Source organism: Triturus cristatus, chromosome 11 (assembly GCF_964204655.1).
Source record: "Triturus cristatus chromosome 11, aTriCri1.1, whole genome shotgun sequence".
NCBI lineage: Eukaryota > Metazoa > Chordata > Amphibia > Caudata > Salamandridae > Triturus > Triturus cristatus.
This window is the reverse complement of record NC_140594.1, coordinates 1,061,125,687-1,061,148,418: the sequence shown is the minus strand read 5'-3', so window position 1 is coordinate 1,061,148,418 and position 22,732 is coordinate 1,061,125,687. Positions and strand designations below refer to the sequence as shown.

The 22,732-nt window shown below is 43.3% G+C and overlaps 1 protein-coding gene and 1 long non-coding RNA gene across 5 annotated transcripts in view; one reads left to right on the top strand and one right to left on the bottom strand.

The window, feature by feature from the left end:
- Positions 1–1,729: 1,729 nt before the first annotated feature.
- On the bottom strand, positions 1,730–6,585 carry LOC146785980 (uncharacterized). The gene is made up of 3 exons (XR_014970836.1): positions 6,447–6,585; positions 4,500–4,625; positions 1,730–3,974 (listed from the first exon to the last, which is right to left on the bottom strand). It is a non-coding gene; the product is annotated as an uncharacterized LOC146785980 (long non-coding RNA).
- FXR1 (FMR1 autosomal homolog 1) overlaps positions 6,464–22,732 on the top strand; it is a 331,323-nt gene continuing 315,054 nt past the window's right edge. The window contains exon 1 of one of the 4 annotated variants that reach the window (XM_085635376.1): positions 6,464–6,831. In XM_085635376.1, the coding sequence (XP_085491502.1) occupies positions 6,781–6,831 (51 nt within the window). In that variant the 5' untranslated portion in view covers positions 6,464–6,780. The remainder of the gene's footprint in view (positions 6,832–22,732) is intronic. The other 3 variants (XM_085635377.1, XM_085635381.1, XM_085635379.1) reach the window with 3 other exon arrangements.

Below are 22,732 nucleotides of genomic sequence, written 5' to 3'. Positions count from 1 at the left end.
CAATCTACAAGAAGTTCCTTAAGCGTACGGGCATTTATGAGTTTGGGGGTACGTGAGTGTGCTGACTCTTGAAAGGTAAGTTTATTTATTCTGGGTGGCGTAGAGAAAATGTTGCTAGCACCTCCCGTAGCCCCATCTGGGGTATCGGGCGTGAAAGGATTCGTTGAACGTGATACAGCAACTATAGGTGTGGACACAGCTATAGAAGTAGCTGTAGGAACAGATGCAGAAACAGATGTGCTTGCCGGAACTTGTGACAGGATTTGTTGCTGTAGAGATACGGATACTGGATCTTGGCGTTGATCCTCCCTGGCAGGCGGTCTATGTGGGGCGGGATTAGCATACTCGGGAGCTGCGTCATCTAAATATGAGGAAAGAAAAACATCTTCTGCGGTTCTAGGATGCCCCTTAGGATGTACCTTTATTGGAAATAATGGGGGTGGCAAGTCTTTTGGTATCTCTGGAGTAGCCTTAGGTAATCCTTCGGCCAGAAGGGGATACATACCATTCATAAGGGCATTTCTTTGTCTGTCTATTTGTTCTGATTTCACTCTTGTACCTTCTTCAATTAATAGGTTTTCTCGGACTTTATTTGAATTCTCTCTATTTCTCTCTTCCTGTCGGAGTGCTTTTTCTGTACGTCTATGAGATTCTTTACGCCATAACTCAACGGCGTCTTTCTGTGACTGTCTGACTTTCCTTTTCCATAACTCTTCCTCTACTTTCATGATGCACTCTGCATCCCAGGTTCCCGCTGTGGGCCACCTCTGACTTTCTGGTAATTCCTTGGTGTAGTCTACCCATAAATCAAGAAATAATATAGCGTCTAAGCCATGTTTATGATACATGAAGTACCCTGGAGTGTCCCTAGGAGGAATAGGAACGGCTTCTTCGAGTACCCCTTTTCTTGTTGTGATCTGTCTTAATTTCGAAAAGAGCGGCATATTGAAAACTGATCTGATACTTGATTTTGAACAAACTAAATACAGTAAACACGATGGTGAACAGTCATTCACACCACAATATGCAGAACGTACTTAAAACATTTAACATTTAACATTTACCTGAACAATCAATAATGATGACGGTCTAAGGAAAACTTAATCACTAAACATAATACTCGACATTAACTGAATTATTCTGAATTTATACACTTGATATACTAGATATACTGCTAAACAGTACAGATACACTGCTGAAACAGTGCAGACCGGATTTGTGTACCCAAACCCGTCTTGACCGGCACAACCTATGTGCACGTCAGAATGCCTCCCCAGTAATGGTACTCACCGGGTAGCTCGGAAACGGAAGGCCTCGGAAACTGAACTGAACTTGAACCGGACTGGACTCGACTCGAACACTGCGGAAACTGGACTCGACTCGGGACTGCGGGAACTGGTGGGCCTCTGTATACCTCGGATCTTGCTCTCTCAGCTAGGCTCTGGTCGGGATACTTCGCACTTCTCACCGCCTCGTCTGGGTGTTGATCGCAGCCTCAGTCGCCCCCGCTTGACCGGAGGGAGATACAGGAAATCCTGCTGGTACGCGTTATTGTCCGTCCAGCTGTGGCAGGAGACCGGGCCTGCAACTCACCGCCGGCGCGTGAGATGAGAAAGTGTCCCTGTTCGGGCGCCATTCATGTGGTAAATAATTTAATTACCGGGACTTAATTTGATACAGAAACATAATAAAATAGCTCAGTAAATAAGAGGCAGAATCCGTGGTATTAGAGGTTCGGAATGGGCTTTATTCCAATGGTCGATTATAATCGGTTGCTCCAAGTTCCATCACCACGAAGGTTCAGGAAGTGAAGTACATACATTATTGACAATCAATTACTTTTATACAATAGGCATTTACAGTGAAGCAAATACAAGAGGCGTAACAATTGATAGTATGGATAATATATTCGTGCGTAGCGAGAAATGGGCGTAACTGGGAGTGATTTAAAGAACGTCATCAGATGTGATGTCATAAGAGGGTGGTTCTATGAAAGAATTTCGCAATGTCAGCAGAAATACTTGGCAGAAATGCGCGCGCAGCAGCATGACGTGTAATTGACGTGCAACTAGGGGGTGAAGGGGACTCGACATTTAGCTCTACATGTGGCGACAGAAGTCTGAAGGGTCAAGTCAACCTAATCCCAAATCATATCTAACATCCCATGTTTAGAGAACTATGTTATCCAAAAGAGAGGTCTCTTCGAGTAGAATCTTATTCTATACTGACTATACTGACTGTTAGTGCGTGTACAAGCGTCTAAGTGTCTACACTAGATGCGAGGGCGGAAATCTTCCATAGCAATAGGGCTATGAATTACTTTCATAAAGACAGAGAAGCCGGGCCTTTGCTCGGTAGCTGGAAGAATGTTTACTTAAACTGCTAGACAGGAATGCATCGGGCAGGGAACGGAGTAGATAATTTCGAAGGTGAAATACAGTTTTTGGCAGGCAGCAGGCTGATGTCAGGCTTCGTGAGCCGCGCAGGGAAATGAGACAAAGTTCATGGTTACAGATGCAGGCTCAAACTGGAGCTTTCAGAGGCAGAAGGCAAGAAGAGTTCGATGACAGAATCAGGGCCTACTTGCCTGGACTGTAAAATGGCATAAGTGAACTATATAAAGCCGATGGCCTTTCATACTTAGGAATGGAATATCCGGCCTATTCATGGCGGATCTGACAGAGGACATGTTGACGGTGGACGCACATGTGTTTGCGTCTTCATAACTGGAACTGGAGGGAACATACATGTACTTGTGATTCATACATGGAACCGTTGGGGTCCAAGATAGGGGACATAACTGATCAGAAAAATCCATATTTCCACAGTATCTGAATATCAAACAATCATGTTATTTTGAAATATTGGTTGATTAAAATTGTATACTATCTTTTGAAAACTCTCCAGAGTGCGACTGCTGTGCGTCATGTAGGTGTGGATCACTCCACACCTTTTCATTTCTAAATAGTTACAGATAGGGTCAGGGCTGAAACCCTAACACATGACAGCACGCTGATATCAGTTATAACAAAGCCTACTTGTTCTTATATCACTGATTCTTACTCAATAATAGGTGTGCAGGTACAACACATCTTTACCGGCCTCCGTGTCATGCCATAAAATTCCATTTATAAAATTCAGAGAAACATTTACCTCGGACTCACGCAATAATCAATTCTCAGAAAGGGAGAGGACAGATTGAAAAGATCATTCACAAATAATGAGAAAATTATAATTACCAAGAATGGTGTGAAGACCAACCCCCGGGCTAAGGAGCTGGTAAGCGTCCCCCGGTATAGATCAGGCGACAAAGACTTCAGGACAGGGTACAGGACAGGATAGTAGACCTCTCTAAATACCGACAATTTCACTGCACCCCTCTCTGACACTCTCTTCCTCCTCGAGATTCTTCTGCGATCTTCTGATCTAACCCAATTAAATTAGGATAGACATTTTCTGCTTCAGGTTCTGTATTCGGCTCTTCGTCAGCATCTCACAGCATCTCTCCCAGCAACAGCATCTACCGCTACACAGACAGCATCCCGAGCTCTGCTAACTAACTTACTAATGCTATCTTAATTATACCTTTCGTTCTTCATGGTCTACCCACTAAAGTTTCAATATCGTAAAAATACGAAATCTAATTGGTCAGGCAAGGGGGGGAGATCATCACACATGCTTACATGTCATTAAAGTCAGTACCACTATTGTTCGCAAACCCGTCCCCTTATTTTTATTCATAAGTTTTCTGTTCACACACGTATTCACGTTTTATTTGAAACAATTTTATAACAATCTGTGTTCAAGTCCACATTCGTTGAACTTTTCACCATCCGTTCCCAGGGTAAATCACGTTGCGACCTTGGCTTCCATTCAACCTTTATGTCATCCTTCCGAGTTAACTTTCAGTGGACATGTCCAGTCTTCCCTTCACTCGGCTCACTTCAGTTATACATGAGAGGCCCAAATGTACACTATTAATAAAGTCAGAAAGACAAATATTAATTTCACAAATAAAGTGGTCACATTGTATACCACCCACCTCTACTCAATTCCCCTTTTTTTATTAATACTTTCTCCGCATTAGCATTAGTAGAATAGCTTGTTTTCGCTTCAGCTAAGCAGATTCCATGCACGCGAGTCTTCAAGACTCCATTTTAGTGCCTTCCGCTCATGCGCAAGAATTTCCCTTCAAGCGATAGCTCGTCATACTGCGTAGATGCAGTTGACGCATGTGCAGTAAAGATTTCCCATTTAAAAGCGGTTTTAGTCCTTCGTTTATATTATCCACGTTAGTAAACACATAAGCAAGCTTAACTAACCCGCGTATCCATGTGGTGCGCATTAGTTTTACACAAAACAAATTTAGTAACTTGTTGGTAAGTTAAAGGAGCGGATTGCTAATGCGCAAGTCTCTTTTCTACGAGTCCTTGCTCCATCACATGTACCTAATGAGGTATCTCAGCACAGTTCAAAAGAGTGTTAGTGATTAGAATCACCTGAAAGCATTCTTTCCACCTTGGCTCCAAGCAGGATTTTCGAATATGCTTTTTAACAAGGACTCAAATGCCAGGGTTAAGGTCTTGACACTGATCCTGGCTTGGAGTGCTAGTGACCGCTCCAACCTGGTGAGAGACAGAATGCATCACATCAGCTAACCTTTTTGCAATAGTCAAGAATCATGTCATCTGTGATATTTACAAGTGCATTTGCAGGCACAGCAGGCAGTCACATAGCAAGTCTCATTTGTAGCTCATGTAGAGATAATCCTGGTCTTCTCTCAGGGGTGCTTCGAAGACTCAGCAATACAAATGGCAAAGTGTCTGGCCATTTCAGAGAAGTAGATGCAAAGACTTTGGCCAAACACGTCCCATTAAACTGCTCAACTTTACTGGAAGCTTCTGGACAATAGCTACAATGCAGTCTCTGGTCCACTTGAAGTGCTACACACAGCATTCTGAAGACCTCTCTAATAAAATGGATCCCTTGGTCTGACTCCATAGAAACTAGAAAGCAAAATCTTGGTATGAGGTCAAGTATCAGCAGTTTGACTACAGCAAGGAAGTCATTTCTTTGTGTTGGGTAGGTGAAATGAACTTGATAAGGCCGGAAGCAGAGTGGCTCTCAAAGGTAAGCTTATTTCCATGTAATAAGGCCCACGACAAGTCCTGCCAGCTTGGATCCCAACAGCTCACTGGTAGCGTTAACAGGATCTCCGCTCACATTAGTACTGCGAATGTGGAGACAGAAGTCAAACAATAACAATGCATTATTTCCACATGAAGGAGAGAGCGCGGAAGCTCAGCTCGTGCCAAACCATAAACATTAAAGACAATTCAAAGAATGCAATCTATTGAAGTAGACTTCCACCCATCCGGAGAAAATGTACACAATAACCAGGATATATCTCAGCCCATTACAAACAGGCATTTTGATAAAATCCAACTGCATTCTGTTGAAGTGTCCTCCTGATCCTTCTTTGTAGCTCATTGTTACAGGGGTTCATCTCCCTAAATTCATCTGCTCACGTCACACATCTGTACCATAGTTCTTCAGCTAAACATTACATTACAATTACGTTAGCTTACAATTATTAATCTTCGTCCAATAGTTTCAGCGGTATATACTTCAGAAACAACATTCATGAAGGCACCATTAGCAGAAAATGAAAGAAACAACATTCTGAGGCAGTTTCAGTAGACAATAGACTTGATTTTCAGTCGATCTTTTACCTGTCCGGGCAAGTGACAAACGGCAATGGTTTAATATTAGCCTATTGAGCTGTACCAGACCCCATCTTGTGTTGAAGTGTTTCTGAGAACTGCAAATAGGACAATGTTTTCAAAAAACATTGTTTATTAAAGTATATTAAAAGGCACAGACACGCAATTGTCTTATTAAGCCAATTACCTTATCTTCATGTTGTATTTGTCTTAAGTAAATACCTTTGCATTATTGTATAATCTTTCAACAGTAACTAAAATGGTATAGTTATATTGATTTGAAGTGTATATGTGGTTCAGGTCCAATGGAAAGTTTAATATATTTAAACGGTAAATCCGCACAAGGCAACCAAAAGGACTGTAAGTAGTGACAGCATTGAAATGTGACAATGCAATCCTTCTTCAATGCGGTCGCTGGGATGTGCTTACTTTAACGGAATGGGGTGGTAGAATCAGAAAACGTTGATGTGCAGTGTTAAGTTTATAAGTGTGGCCCATTTACCCATGCCAAAAATGCATGCTTTATGTTTCGGCCTGAACAAACACAGCATCCATCAAGTCTGTGTAAACTCCAGGTGAATCTCTCTCAATCAGTAAGAAATAAAAACAGTTTCCAGCAATCATGAAGATTCCTAGACTACTTGCAAAAAGCCCATTATGCATTCAGGCGTCACTCGTGCCAACTCTGACAGGTTGGCACTATAAACACCTCAGGCAGCGCACCTGTCCTCTGTAACGTCACTGAAAACAGCTCGTACAGAGAGGCGTCCATTCTACCCGGGCCCCCGTCTATTTTCGTTCCTGTCTCAGCCAGCCTGCATGTTGTGCCGTTTCCTTGGCTTCCTGGTTGTCCTCTATGACTGCGCGTCCCCTGCCCTCTGTGAGCCTGTCTGCCTTCATAGACACTCCCTCCCCCGTCCCGGGGACCGCCCTCGCCTCCCTGCCCGTCTAGCCCGCCTCCCTCCCTCCTTCCTTCCCTTCGCTCTCTCTTTCGTTTCTCTCAGTTTCACGCAGAAACTTTCTAGAAATCCTTCCCGTCGGCCCTTGCGATTCCAACATGGAGGAACTAACTGTGGAAGTGCGCGGCTCAAACGGAGCCTACTACAAGGTACACGGGCTGGCAGCGGGAGCCGGGGAGGGAGCCCGCAGCGCGGCCTTAGCCCATACCGAGGTCTGGCAGCCCCCAGCAGGCCTCGTGCTCTCCCAAGGCCCCCTCGGATCCGACGGGAGGTCGGGGCTTGGCCCAGGGAGATCCCCATGACCCCCTGGTCACCCCCGGTCCTTCACTCAGAGACACTGACCTCCGAGCGCCCCTCCCCGCCCCCCTCGGCTGTTGTGTTTACACCCGCGGCCTTCCGTGCGCAGGGGCTGGCAGTCAGCGGAGCTGCTCGCTGCAGCCGCCGCTTTGTTTTGTTTTATGTGTGTGTGTGTTTGGGATCCCCCATGTGCCCTCGTGAGGTCGTTTTGGGATGTAAAGTGTGCACTTTCCCATACAGGCCGTGCTCGTGTGGGGGGAAACCCTGCGATCGAAGGGGTTTGGAGAGGTCTGCCATGTGTTGTCTTACTACCTGAAATCAGAGCCTTGTGTTGTGTTGGTAGTCATGCAGGCGATTCACGGAGTAAGCACGTCATTCTAGCCGCACACATTGCTAGTTAAGATTGACCCATCAAGCCCACGTTGTACGTTTTCATAAAACAATGGGAATGGCATTAGAATCGCATACAGGATGCATGTGTGATTCAGACATGGAAGTCACGAGGTATCACGTATTCTCCTTTTTTCAAAACCACGAAGGTCCGGCTAATGATGTTGTTGGTGCTGTTTTACTGTTTTGGACTTTAAAACCAATCGAGAAGCTCCCAACCCCAAATCTTGTGATTGGGATTCACCATGTCTGCATCCAGGAGGTTTGTGCAATTAAAAAGACACCCAAAGACTGCACTTTGGAGGCGGACCTATCGACACAGCGCGACAGCTGTAGCCTGTCAGTCTGGCCTGGATTGTCCGTTATGCCAGACATTCTGGAGGCCGTCTATTTTTAAACAGCTCTCTGCCCATGTACAGTTGGTTGTATGGTCAGAAGGAGAACTCAGATTTGCACACAGAAAAACTGTTTGGGAACTAAACGTGTGTGTTTGATCTTGTGTCCCCATTTGAACCCATAATCGCACATAATGTTTGCACTGTTGCCAGTTGTGCTGTAGCGTTCACCTTCTTGATTTAGAGCAGCTCAAAATTACAGAGGGTAGAGGAGCCTGCAGCCTGTAAAGTAGTAATGATTTCAGTTCACCATTGTTGAGATTGTGATCACGTACTCGTGGTTTTAGCTGTATGACATTGTTTTGCCTAAACGTATGTTTAAGCTCGGGTCATGACCTTGCCTGTGTGAACAAGGTAGTGTTTTGCGCCACTCTGTGTGCAGTTACAAGCCATAGACGCGAGCACCATTTGAATCATATGATACATGGAAAAGTTAGGTTGTAGATATTTTTTCCTCCTTGGGTGTACATGAGTGAATATTAACGATTTCCTTGTTTTTGTTTACCAAGACACTGTTCGCAACATTTGTTTTGCCTGTCAAATTTGTATTAGTGTAAGGTGTTGCAAAACGAAATGGTTAATCTTTCTCTTGTCAAACCATAGTATTGTGACATTTCTGTCTCTTTAAAGACTAATGTCCTCCACCTATTGATATACTGAAACAGTCGCATTGGATATATTCATAACATGAACTATTATAACCTTTTACAAATAATTATTTTTAAAAAGTTAATAAATATACCTGTATGCACGTGCTTTTATGTAAATATCAATATTGTATCAGTTGTATGAATCCTTTGTAAATGCCTTCCTAAAAGAATAAATGTGATGGAACGTTATTGATGCAAAGGCTGTTAGGGAAGGAGATCTAGAGGGAGTACTTTAGTTTGGTGTTTAAACGTCGGATGTCTAGCTTTTGTTTAAAATGTTATGTCTGTAATTTGCAACTGTGTGAACTAAAACATTTGTCATAAACAGTACTGGTTATTCCCCATCCCTACATAGTTTCATTCCTGTTCCTCACTGGCCTCTGACCATTAGTGTCGCTTTCCAATCCATCACTGTCTTTCCTAAGACATTGACTAATCGATGATTATTTCCTTGATAAATTCAGTTATTTTTTGACCTTGCCATAGGTAACACAAACGTCAGCCACTTACTTTTTGATAGCTTTGTCTCTTAAATCAAATACAGCTGTGGGGATCCACACATACATCACCACATGTTCTTTCCTTAATTTAGAACCCAATTTTAATACTCCTTGTTACTGTTTGCTAAATCACTATTTCCTTGGGTTTAGTGCATGCTCACCTTGCAACACATCTGATCGCCATTTATTTGAGCTTTAAGCAGTTCTTGGGATAGTAATCCTTTTTCCACAGCCCAACTTTCCACAACTCTCAACACTTTACTATATTTACTTTGCCTCTTTCACTGATAGAACAGTGCTCAATATGAAGGTCTTCTCTTGCTTTTTTCCAGGAACTACCACCATCATGTGACACATTTGAAGTGATAATTTAAGTTGCTGCCTGCCATCCTGTCAAATCCTGAAAGTCCTGTTCTTGCTATCATTAAGTCATAGACCTCAAATTATTTTTGGGTCTAGTTATTCTAGAAACATAGGATTGTGCATCTGTGAAGGCATACTTGATGCTTGCAAATGGTCCAGCTCAGATGTGCGAAATAATTTGCGGTGAAGTGATTATATCCCAACATACGAGCTCTGAAAATTCATACTCCATGGATGAATTCTGATATATAATTTTGTGGTGGAGTATGGGACCATAGGTTCAGCTTCATATGTGAGACCTTATTTTTATTTATTTTTTGCTCTTTATATACTTTAAGTTTTGTGGAATTGTGTAAGCATGTATAGCAAAGCATTGAAGTACCTTGGCAAATAGTGCAAAGCTACCTGGTGCTTGGATGAGTCTCAGTGCAAGGTAGTTAGCCTAAAATTAAATGTTAAAATATGAATAGGAACGTTAATGGATATTGCAGGAGGCATCTTGTGGTGTGGCCTTCATGCTCACCTGGTGGGCCATCTTTTTGACAGTTTGCCATAATTTGATCAATGTTGTTTGCAGTGTTTCTACTTGACTATCTGATTAATCCCCTATCTTTGATTAGTTAGTGTTGTTAGCGAAAAACAATAATTAATAGCAAAACGTAATCTGCAGTATAGCTGTCGGGTTGTTGGACATCATTTCTTCTTGAACAACAAATTATAATATCCATCTCAATATATTTATCCAGCAAAACATTGATGAATAGAATACTGATCTATTAGTTATTCCTTCAGTCGCATTCAGTTTATAATTTTTAGTTTGCCAACGTATTACAGGCGGGTTCCAACTATATGCAAAAAAGCTTTAGTTTAGACCCTCACTAGAAGGTGACGATGTGAAGCCGTGCCACCTCTGAAGCTACATCCTCCACTCCAACCCAGGGACTTGAAAATTCCAACTTCAATCGCAGTAACAAATACATGATTTAACCACCTGAAAGCATGATTATGCTGGTGAGGCACTGGACCACTTTTATTCCTCCAACGTTGTGGACTTCCATTGACCCTACTATCTCTGGAATTGGCCACTGGATGTTTCTCACTTCAGCTTCCCTTGTGTGCCGTGATCAGTAATTCCTTCTTGGAATGGACTTGTCTAACCATTGGGCTTAATTTGGGCCTGATAGACTATATAATGTTACAGGAGTCTGATACACTTTCTTAATCTTTGACTGCATCACTTCAATTTCCTCCCTCTTCTCAGTGTAACACATGGATAGAGCCCCAGTAGTCACCAAAACTGTATTGTTCAGATGCTGAGCTGCTTCTGAGAAAGGCTGAGCACAAGTGCTACTTTTGTTATAAGAGTCTGCAGAGTTGTGTTTAGATTAACAGGTCCAGTATTAATACTACCTTTGACAGAATTGGTGCTAAAGGTCTATACGCTATAAAGACATTTAAATCAATATCTCTGGCTAGAAAGGGTGCTAGAAGGCTCCTGGTTTTCTGTGTAATTCTTCATGAACATATGGCATTTAACTTTGTTTGTAATAAAATACTTTTTATTTTTACCAGGTTATGTTTTGACTTGAAGGCTATGCTTTCTGAAGGATTCTGTGTTTTCTAAGTTCACACTTCCTGTAAATCATGGACTGCTTTGCTATCCTAAGAGTTGCACAAAAAAGTGGAGTACTAGAATAATGAGGTATCGCCAAGATAGCAATGGTAAATGGGTCCATTTGCCACAATTGGAGCTAGTAATGCCTGTCTGCCCTGAGAATCCTGTAAGCTAGGTATCACATACATTTTCTATGATTTTTAGGTCTCGCCTGAGCCAGCGCATGCGCTGCTCTGGTGAGACTTTTAGTAATCGGGATTCAGGAAATGCTACCACATGCTTTTGCTTGTGGCCTAGAGCTTTCGGTTACGCGCTCGGGCACGCGCTTATGAGCAGAGGCGCCATCTGGCTTTCCTTCTCGTAATGGTTCATTCACCCTTACAGCGCGCAATCACTTTCACGGCCGCGCGGCCATGTCACTCTGACGAGTAATACATTTTATTTAATTGCTGCTCCTTTTCGCATTTCCCTCTGTTCCTGTTATTCTTAAATTAAGCGCAATCACTTTCGCGGCCATTTCGCTCTGACGAGTAATACATTTTATTTAATTGCTGCTCCTTTATGCATTTCCCTCTGACACAGTTATTCTTAAATTAAGCGCGATCACTTTCACGGCACTGCTACAAACATCGTTTCTTGCTTTTAAAACGTGGCCCATATGCGCAACTGCATTGACGCCACAGTTGCCTCTAACGCTGATACTGTTATTTACAAGGAGTAAAACACAAACATTTCATCACCCTAATGAGTAGAGTGCTTCATTCACTAATAGTGGTTGTTAATCCATTCATCAATAGTATCATAAACTCCTCACTCACCCAGGGTCTGGTCCCTGAGGAATGGAAACTCGCAGCAGTCAAACCCCTGCAAAAAAAAGCACTACCGGACCCCGCTACCCTTACAAACCTCCGTCCGATCTCCCTACTCCCAGCCTTCTGTAAACTTACGGAGAAAGCTGTTAACAAACAACTTACTGCCTTTATGGAAAGTAATAACATCTGGCATCCCAACCAAGCAGGTTTTAGATCCCAACACTCCACAGAATCAGCCCTAATCTTTTCCTCCGAAACCCTCCGTGGAGCATTAGATCAGGGAAAGAAAGCAGTCCTGGTTCTATTAGACCTGTCCGCGGCGTTTGATACAGTGTCCCATGCCATTCTATTAGACCGTCTAGCCGCGGCAGGAATTGTTGGAACCGCATTGAACTGGATAAAAAGCTTTCTCGTAAATAGGAGACAAGTTGTGGTCTTAGGACAGTACAGATCAGAGGAAAAGTTAGTAGGATCTGGAGTCCCTCAAGGCTCCTGCTTGAGTCCTACACTTTTCAATATATACATGGCCCCACTAATCACTCTTATCTCATCCTTTGGCATAGACACCATTGCATATGCAGATGATACTCAGCTCATTCTGATACTGGAAAATGATACCCAAGAAGCCGAGAGAAGGCTCCAAAGCTGCCTTACCGCCACGTTCAGATGGATGAACTTGAATCATCTCAAGTGCAATACTGGGAAAACTGAAATCCTTCCCTTTGGCAAAGATAATTTCTTCAATCCCTCATTATGGTGGCCTGACGATGCCATTGCCCCCCCTAGCACTGCCTCCTCAGTCCGTAATCTAGGGATCACATTTGACCCCACCCTGAGCTTCAAACAGCAAGCCACAGCCGTAGCAGGGACCTGCTTCGGAATCATTAAAGGGCTCAGGAAATTCTACGACCTAATTCCCCTCTCTGCAAGGAAAACGGTCGCAGTAGCCCTCATCACCTCCCGCATTGACTATTGTAATAGCCTATATGCAGGGACTAACAAAGAAGTCCGCCATAAATTACAAATGGTACAGCATGCGGCTGCCAGACTAGTACTAGGGTGGAAAAAGAGGACCTCAGCTACGGCAGCAATGAACCTCTTACACTGGCTGCCCATTAACAAAAGGGTGCTCTTTAAAATTCTATTGATCACCTTTAGGGCTTTTAATGGAAAGGGACCCAACTACATACTAAAAATGTTCAAACATTATAACCCCACGCGATGCCTCAGGTCTCAAGCGGCCAATCTTCTTACCATTCCTAAGTTCAGACTCAAGACTAAAGGAGGAAAATCCTTGGCAGTACTTGGGTCCAAGGCCTGGAACCTTCTTCCCTCCTTTCTCCGTCAAATCTCCACAGAAGCAACTTTCAGAAAGGCCCTCAAGACTTGGATTTTTGCTCTCCCTGAATGGGAGTGCAAAAATCTAGTCTAATTACCTTCCGCCTGGATCATCATCAGGATCTGATTTTTCTCTACAGCGCAAAGATACTCCCTGGAGTGTAACCTGCGCTTTATAAAAACCACATTACATTACATACCGTGCTCGCTCAGCATAGGCAGCCTATTCTACAACTTATACACTTTTTCGTGCTTAAACAAACATTTCCAGATTTTTATTAAGAAAGAAATAGAGCGCGTGCATTTTGCATTTTGGAATCGTGTGCTATTTGCCCAAAGACAGCCTCATCCACAAGTAATACAATTTTTTTAATTGCAGCTCCTTTTCGCATTTCCCTCTGTCCCTGTTATTCTTAAATTTAGCATTTACGGTCCAGATAACTCTGCTTAGGTTTTTTTTGTTTTTGTTTACAAATTACTGTTTTTGACTTTCTTATTGCACGTCTTTATTTCGGTCTTTGCTTTTCACTGCTACAAACGTCCTTTCTTGCTTTTAAAACTTCACCCGTATGTGCAGCTGCATTGGCGCCACATTTGCCTCTCCTAACGCTGATACTGATCTTTATGAGGAGGAAACCATTGTTTTTATTCAGCTACGGCAGTCTCCCAATTAACCACAGGTAGTAACTGTTCCGACGTTTCACACCAGTGCAGAGTGGATGGGGCTACACTTGGAAGTCTTTTTGAAAGAAGGTGTCAATGCATGCCAAAGCATTCCACTTTACAGTTTCAAAAAATGCTACATTCTCGTTGGCTTCTCTGCTTGACATTTTTTAAAAACATTTTTTACATTAACTTTTTAGTTCTGCTTCAAATATACTATAGAGTTAAAGGAAAGCATTATACACCTGTATATAATGTACTTTCGGAGAAGAGTTGTACTTGCACGCGGTGACTTTTTTTACCACGCAGTAAAGTTATACACTGTTCGTGCCTCCTGACTTTGTAAACTAACAATTAGCACAAAAACAGTTAGGACACGGGCCAACTTTATATTGGACACTAACAATGGAATTTGGGAAATGTCACAATATACTCAGAAGGTAAAACACTGACAACACTGGTTGTTTGATATTGGTGTTTGGTGCGCTAATCAGTCGCTTATGATACACACACCTCTGTTATTTCAAAGCTAGACTGTTCATCAGGTGTATCGCAAGTTAGTCGAGACTGCACCTACAGTTTCGAGTGCAAATTATTATTTGTCCCTCCGGCAGAACATTGCTCTATAATTCACCTCTAAACTCTCACTCACCGCATTTATGCCTACGCTACAGATACCTTTCACACTGAACATTACCGCACTCCATAAAAATGCATATAGCTCTTCCAATGCACCTCACACATTTTAGACATAGACCTTTACCACTGCACCTCTGGTCTGTCCCTTATAATGTACACCGCTATCCTTATACACTTTTAAGTCTATCCCTCACACTTCTTACTGAACTTCAGGTCCATCCACACTGCACATGCATCGCACATTAAATCTTCAGTGGGTATGCACTGCACACACCTCTTACACTGCACCTCATATTACAAAAAAAACCCAAGCATTTGCAATGCAATAGGTCTCGCATTTACACGAGTTTAAGCTATTGGCATTGTAAATGACAATGCCTTTTATTTATCTCCAAAAAACAAAAATAAAAGGCATTTTCATTTGCAATGTCAATAGCTCAAACTCGCGTAAATGTGAGACCTATTGCATTGCAAATGCTGGTTATCCATCGCTCCCCCTGCGGCCACTCTGGGCTCCTCCATGCGGCGATGCCTGCAGCAGCCCTGATTGGCCCCTGCGGGTAGCCATGCGGAGGTGGAAGCGGATTGCAGATGAAAGCAGATCGACTGCTGCCATTTGTACGGAGGCTGCTATTTCTCCAGGCGATCTGTAGTTTGAAGAGTCGCGCTGTACTCCTGCAGCGAGGCGGTTGACGGGCGCTGTCACTTGTAGCTCTCACGCAGCTTTGCGCTTTGTTGAATTTCCAACCTTTTAAATGAATTAGTCTGTTGCAAAAATGAAGGGAATTAATTTCTCAAGCGATTGGGGCTATCCGCCCCCTCGTCTGCTAAAGGATAATTGCGGATGCATTCGATGGCTACCTGATTGTTTCACTCCGCCACGAGAACTGCATCAAACGTCAGAACTGCATCAAACGTCAAAAATGTGATCACATCACACCCATCCCAATTTTATTCAGGTGGCTGCCGATCGAAGCCACAAGTCGTACTGTTGTTTTTTTTTTTTTTTCCAAGCTTGGCGTCGGAAAGCTGCAGGGGGATTTGAAGAAGCACTTTTAGCTGAAAGAGAGGACGAGGCGCTGCCGATTTTGGAATTTGGAACCTAGTTGCTTGTTGTCGGAAAGCTGCAGGGGGATTTGAAGAAGCACTTTTAGCTGAAAGAGAGGACGAGGCGCTGCCGATTTTGGAATTTGGAACCTAGTTTACAATCTCGATGTCTGCTCAACTCTCTGTGACTAACGAGCATTGGCCGCACGCGCGACTAGCAATTAAAGTTTTAAAAAAAAAGACAAGCCCAGCGGAGCATGGCGCGCGCGCTTTAGGGCGGGGGAGCGGACCCTTTGAAGTGCTCCCAAAAGGCGGATTGCATGGCGGCACGATGCGCGTGATTGTGCGCGTGCTAGCCATGCAATCCGCTTTTTGGGAGCACTTTTCAAACCTGCTCTCTAAAGTCTCGCTTTGCGATCGCTTACGCGATAGCAAGGTCGAGACCTAAAAATGATACACCACACCCCTCCCTCAAAAAAAAATAAACAGTGATTTTTAAATAACTTTATTGACCTTGCATTGATTGACACACTACTCGCAATACATCAAAGACATATATAGGCACTGTATACACCGCTCACACTACATCTGACCTCTGTCTACAGTACACAAACCTCTCCCACTGCATCTTGATTTGGTCATTCGTGCTGCACACAGCTCTTAAAATACAATTCACATATGTCCCTTATGCTACACATATATGCCACACTGCACCATGCCACTATCCCTTCTCGGCACACACCTCTACCACTGCACTTCTGATCTGCACCTTTAGTTGCACACAGATGTCCTAATACACTTCAACTGTATCCTTTATGCTTTGTACGGCACTTTTGGTCTGTCCACACTGCACACAACTCTCACACTTCATCTCTTTTATGTCTACTCTACACACACTTTTCACACTGGACAAGACCTCACTCCATCAAAATGCACATAGCTGGTAGTGCACACACCTTTCATAAGGCACCTGTGATCTGTCCATTATAATGTGCACAGCTTTCATAATACACTTCAAGTGCATCCCTCACACTTACCACTGAACTTCAGGTAGGTACACACTGCACATAACTTGCAAATTATATCTTAAGTCTGTCCGCTTTGCACACACCTCTCACACTGCACCTCCGAGTCGTCACTCCCGGTGCTTACATCCCTGAAATACACCTCGCATCAGTCTCTCTGTTGCAAACAGCTTTCACACTGCACCTTACATTTATCACTCATACTAAACACTCCTCTCTCACTGCACCTCAAGTCTGTTCATCGCAAATCACACACCTCTCCCAGTACAATTTACATTTGTCACTCATACTGCACATACCGCTTACAATACACTTCAATTATGTCCCTAACGCTGCACACACCTCTCCTACTACACCATATATCCATATATATGTATCCGTCACCCTCCACAAAGCTCGCTAATGCACCTTTAATCTGACCCTCACGGTTAAATTTAGCTCTCCCAATGTCCATTACATCAGGCCCTAACACTACATATATTTCTCTTTAAAAAACAAAAAAAACAGAATTGGGGAAAACACTAAACATCCTTCTCTTTCGTTTTGAAAAGAACACCCATTACAACTAAACATTGGAACTTCCTAAACGCGATAAAAATAGTGGTTTATATATCAATATCTAAGTATGTTCAAGGTGGCAACAAAACATAAAAACATACATGGCACACACCACAGACTTTATTCTAAACCACTCTTACTATACAACACTAAAGACACCACACAACAACATACAAAAACAAAAATCAACACACAACCCCACACCAAACACAAATAAACAAAAGGGTTTTCTTGCTTTTGTTTGCATACTACTTAAAAGACATCTCAAAGATGCAAACACCACATACACCGCTCACACTACATCACAGGTGTGCCTACAGTACACAAACATCTCCCAGTGCATCATAATTTGGTCCGTTACACACGGCTTTTACAATACACATCACATATGTTCCTTATGATACACACACATGCCACACTGCACCTTACCACTATCCCTTACTCGGCACACACCTCTACCCCTGTACTTCTAATCTGCCCCTTAAGCTACGCACAGCTGTCCTAATACACTTCAGCTGTATCACTTACGCTTCGTACTGCACTTCTGGTCGGTCCACACTACACACAACTCTCACACTGCATTGCATTTAAGTCTACGCTACACACACCTTTCACACTAAACCTTACCTCACGCCATCAAAATGCACATAGCTCTTCAAATGCACCTCACATATTTCACAACTATTACACTGCACCTTAAATATGTTCATCGGAATTCACACACGTATCCTAGTATAAATTACATTGTTCACTCACACTGCACATCGCTATTACAATACTCTTCAAGACTGTTCTAACGTTGCACACACCTTTAATACTACACCTTGTATGTATCCCTCACCCTCCACACAACTCGCTAATGCACCTTTTATCTAACCCTCACGGTTACATACAGCTCACTGCAGATTACATCAGACTCACACTACACACATCTCTCACAAAAAAAAACACATGGGACATATTTAGGCAATAACACTAAACATCCTGCCATTTACATTTATGGAAAACAACGTGATATTATGCTGCATAACAAAATACTTATAAGGTCCCAAAAGCGAGACCTATTGGCTATGCCTGTTTTTGTTGTAGATGATGCGCGAATCCTTTATTACCCTTCACTCTGAGCACTGTCAGATACTCTAGCCTTTGGGTAGCATGTTGCTACCTACCCATAGACATGTTAAAAAAACAAAAAAAACAACTCTATCCTACTATGTAATTTTGTGATCAACGTAACAATATGTTGTGCCTCTTGATTACTAAGCCTTTCTTTCTTCCTGTGCGAAGTGACGCCACCTTGCAGTGCTTTCCATCCAGTGCATCTGGTGATGCCAGTGAGCACTTTTTCACATCAACCCCCCGCCCCCCAACCACGTTGTAATTTCCAACTTCCTCAGCATCCCTTCTATGCTGATTTACAGGCATTTGCACATCAATGTAAAAAAATTGAATCAGATTTCTTGCTTAAACCTGTTTGCCTCACTCGGCTGATCTGTTCTCTTAACCTTTCCATATTGTAACATCAAAATGCTCAACACTTCAAAAACCTTTTGTTAAACAACCCTGGTCACCTTGATGTCAGTCTTCACAGTACTCATTACCTTGGATCAATGTCATTGGTCGCCCTTAATACTACTTAACCTGCCAATTTCCTTCTTTACAACTCCTCACCAGATCCTCAAGTGCCTAGTAATTAAAAAGGAATCATGAAAAGACCCTGAAGAGGTTTGAACCATTTCTTTTGACCCCAAGCACAGAGGCCCAAGTTGGATAGGTGTACTGTAATAGTTGAAGGCTTGCTTACAAAGTTGAAGGAGGCGTGGAGGTTGTGGGACTGTGTGACCTCAATTTTGTACAGCACGTATCCCTCCTCGCTCGTCGTCAGATCACACCACTTCTAGGACTAAATATATGTAGGATACTTCCAGTTTCATCTGGAGGAGGCCAATTCGGCTATCAGAATATAATCCCAAACTGCCTGAAACACGGCCACTAGATGGAGAGCTGCCTCAATCTGGTTTATTTAAAAACAAAGGTACTATTAATTGGATCAAGCAGTACAGACGCCCTGCATCTGGCCATATCTCCTGAGTGATGGACTCTTCTGACTAGCACTTCTTACCGACTAGTGTTCAAGGTCAGAATCTTGAGTGTTCTGTTTGTTTGAGTTTACCTTTATTTTCTAGTTAATGTTGTTGTAAGAGTGTAACATGTTAACTAACTCCTGTCATAAGTTGCTTTTTAGAAGCCAACTTGTAACACATTATTTTGTGCTTGCAGCCTGTTTTTGAAAACCTTGATTCATTGTGAATCAAGTGAGTTTGGGAAAGAAAAGAGTGGATATATGTATGAATATATATTCACTTAAAAAAACTGAGGTTTATTGGGTTGTTATAGTTGGGCTCAGATTTCACTCGTACAAAAATTCAGCAGTTATAATTACCTGAGTTAACTATAACTTGTGCCCCTGCGATGCACCTCTTATGACGTCACATATTACATCACTTATGACATGGTTAGTGGCATCCCTGGTGACATTTCAGATGGCATCATCCACATACAACCTCTTGTATCTCCACTCCCACACAACCACTCAAATACCCATTCACAGACCCATACCAGTACTCGCACACCCACTCATTTGTACAGCCAATAACACAACCATTCACTCACCCATACAACCAGCCACTCACCCATACAGCCTCTCACATAGCCACATACTCACCCATATAGCTACTCACACACCCACTTATTTACTTGCAGTCACTTACACACCCATACATCCTCTCAACACAGCCACTCACTCCGCATTACAAGCACTCACGCTCACTCACACACCCACACACTTGCCCATTCACACATCCTTACAAGCACTCACACACCTGCTCACTCACCCTTTTAGCCATTCACACAGACACTTACTCTCCAATACAGCCACTCACACACCAACTCACTTAACGAAAAACCCACTCAAACAGCCACAGCCTCACCTACACAGCCACTTGCACACCGAGTCACTCACTCATGCAGCCATTCAGGCACCCTCTCACTCACCCACACAGCTATTCACACACCCACCTATATACCCATACAGCCACTTATACACCTTTACACTCAAGGATGCATACAGTCACAAAGCCACTCACTTAATATATGTTAGAAGTAGTATTACTCAGTAGTAGTGCACCTAGAATACTAATTCAGCTTTTGTAGTAGGTTAGTATATATGTTTAACACCCATAAACTCTTAAAAACACAACCACTTGATGATGTCATGAGTGATGCAACTGACCTTGTCATGAATGATGTAATGCTTGAGATCATAAGCAGTGTATTGCTGGGGTGCATATTATAGTTAACTCGGGTAACTGTAACTGCTGAATTTCACTGGTTTTGTACGATTGAAATCTGAGCCCAACTATATTTTTGTGTGAGTTTCTAAGGGTTTTTATAATTCTATTTCCTAACTATAACGTCACTCTAACCTTTGTATTTTTTTAAAGTTAATTTTTATGTTTTTTAACTAGTCACGTTTGCAGTGTGATGAAGAAAGTGGGTGGGGCCTCCGACCAGCTCTCATGAATCCTGCTGTGTGGGACCTACTATAGGTAACAGATGGGCTTCTGGGCCCCCAAGAAATCTCAGCATCCAAGAAGACTTCCTCCCCAACCAGCAGTGTGCCAGGAGGTGCGAGAAAGGGGCGTGGCCCCCGAAGACCTCTCGGCAGTCACTCTGTGTGGGACTTGCAAGAGCTAAGAGGAGGGCTTGTTGGCCGCAAGGACCCTCTAGAGCCAAGGGGACTTCATCCCCGAACCTGCATTGTGCCAGAAGGTGCGTTTGCAAAGTGGTGGTGAAAGGGGTCGGGTTTCCAGCAACTTTCTAGCTGTATTTAAAAAAATGTTGGAGGGTGGGCCATGTGTTCCCCTTCCCTGGGCCAATTTGTGCCTCGGGGACCCCATTCCCCGGGGCCACACCTTTTGTAAATGGGGGAGTGAGGCCGTGCAGCCCCCCTCCTGGACTGATTTCGGTCCCCGGGCCCCGGCCTCAATTGTGGGTGCCCTAGTCCCACCCAGGGCACCCACTCTGTTGGGGACCGCATGGGGGGGCCCCCTCTAGGCCTCTGTGATCCTTGCCAGCTCCCCGCCTCCTGCGCGAGCCGGCATTGCTTTTGCAGAGACCAACTCCCTTTCTGTAAAAGCAGTGGTGCTTCCACTGGTGTGGAATTTAATAAAATATCTACTTGTCTGTTGGGAAGGTTTCTTCATAAATATACTTGTCCTGTGACAAAATCTGCTTGTCCTGTTAGTGCCATGTAATGCGGCGATAATTTATGGCCGCAGTCTCACTACATAAGATATAGCCTCTCTGATTATGCCAGGACTCATACCATAGTAGGGTTTGAATACTAGCAATTCCCTTATTTTGCCACGTTTCCGCAGGTCTACATACTGGGGCTGAAGGTTGTGGTAAGCAATAGTTCCAGGGTTGGAATGCCCTTTTGAGTCTGTGCAAACCTACTAACTTGCATGTTTTAAGTGTTTTCACCAACTCTTCTCTAATCCTGTCCCATACTGAGAGAGGTTGGAAATTTACTCCTGGCAATGGCAGAAGTAAAACTTCTTCCTGGGCAGGGAAAAAAGTGTTTGGAGGGAAAGTGAACTTGCAAACACTCAACAGATTTTCGCATGAGCAAATCTACACATGCAGGTTTGCATATGCTAAAATGCAGTTCACGAAAATTTTCTAGGAGTACTATCTCTTGCCCTACTTTTGTGAACTCTTGTAAATTCACGAAAGCTGTAAATCTGCACTTAATGCTAGGACATATACTGTGGGTGCACTTTTGAGACTTTCTTTATTAATTGGGCCCCTAATTAGGTCTGTCGTTAACCAAGACCTTTTGTGTTTATTACTCCTTTTTTTTCTCTCTTTCTCTTTCTCTTTCTTTCTTTCTCTTTCTCTCTTTTTCTCTTTCTTTCTCTCTCTCCCCCCCTTTCTTTCTCTCTCTCCCCCCTTTCTTTCTCTCTCTCTCTCTCTCTCTCTCTCTCTCTCTCTCTCTCTCTCTCTCTCTCTCTCTCTCTCTCTCTCTCTCTCTCTCTCTCTCTCTCTCTCTCTCTCTCTCTTTCTCTCTCTCTCTCTCTCTCTCCTCTCTCTCTCTCCTCTCTTTCTCTCTTTCTCTCTCTCTCTCTCCTCTCTTTCTCTTTTCTCTCTCTCTCTCTCTCTCTCCTCTCTCTCTTCTCACCACTGTCTTTAGTGCAGTCAGAGCTTACAACATTTTCTTGGAGCAATCGCCCTAATAATAAAGGTTTTGCGTTCATGAACCATAAATATAAGTTTGAAGTGCATTAATACATGGACACACATATTACCTTAACTGCATACAATGTCCTTACCTGATCCATAATGTGGTACTGTAAACTGGCAGCCAAAGGGTTTGTGCTGTTGGGGGTTAGGCCTACTTGTCCCAAGGACAAAATACACATGAAACCTAGTTGCCTTTCACTCCAAACAAATTGTCCTGGGCGTCGGGCTGTACGAATTCCACATCCCTGTGCTTCGCTTTCAGCAAGCAAGAGCATTCTTAATGCTCTCGCTTGCTGAAAGTGGAGCACAGTTTGCTGTGGCTTGTCAGGAACTGTAAAGCTCCCGCCAAGCCATAGCAAACAGCTATATCCCGGGGGTTGGCTCACCGGAACATAGCAGGGGCCGACCCCGAGTGTGGCGGTCCCCATGGCCATCTATGGCTCCAGGACAGGGA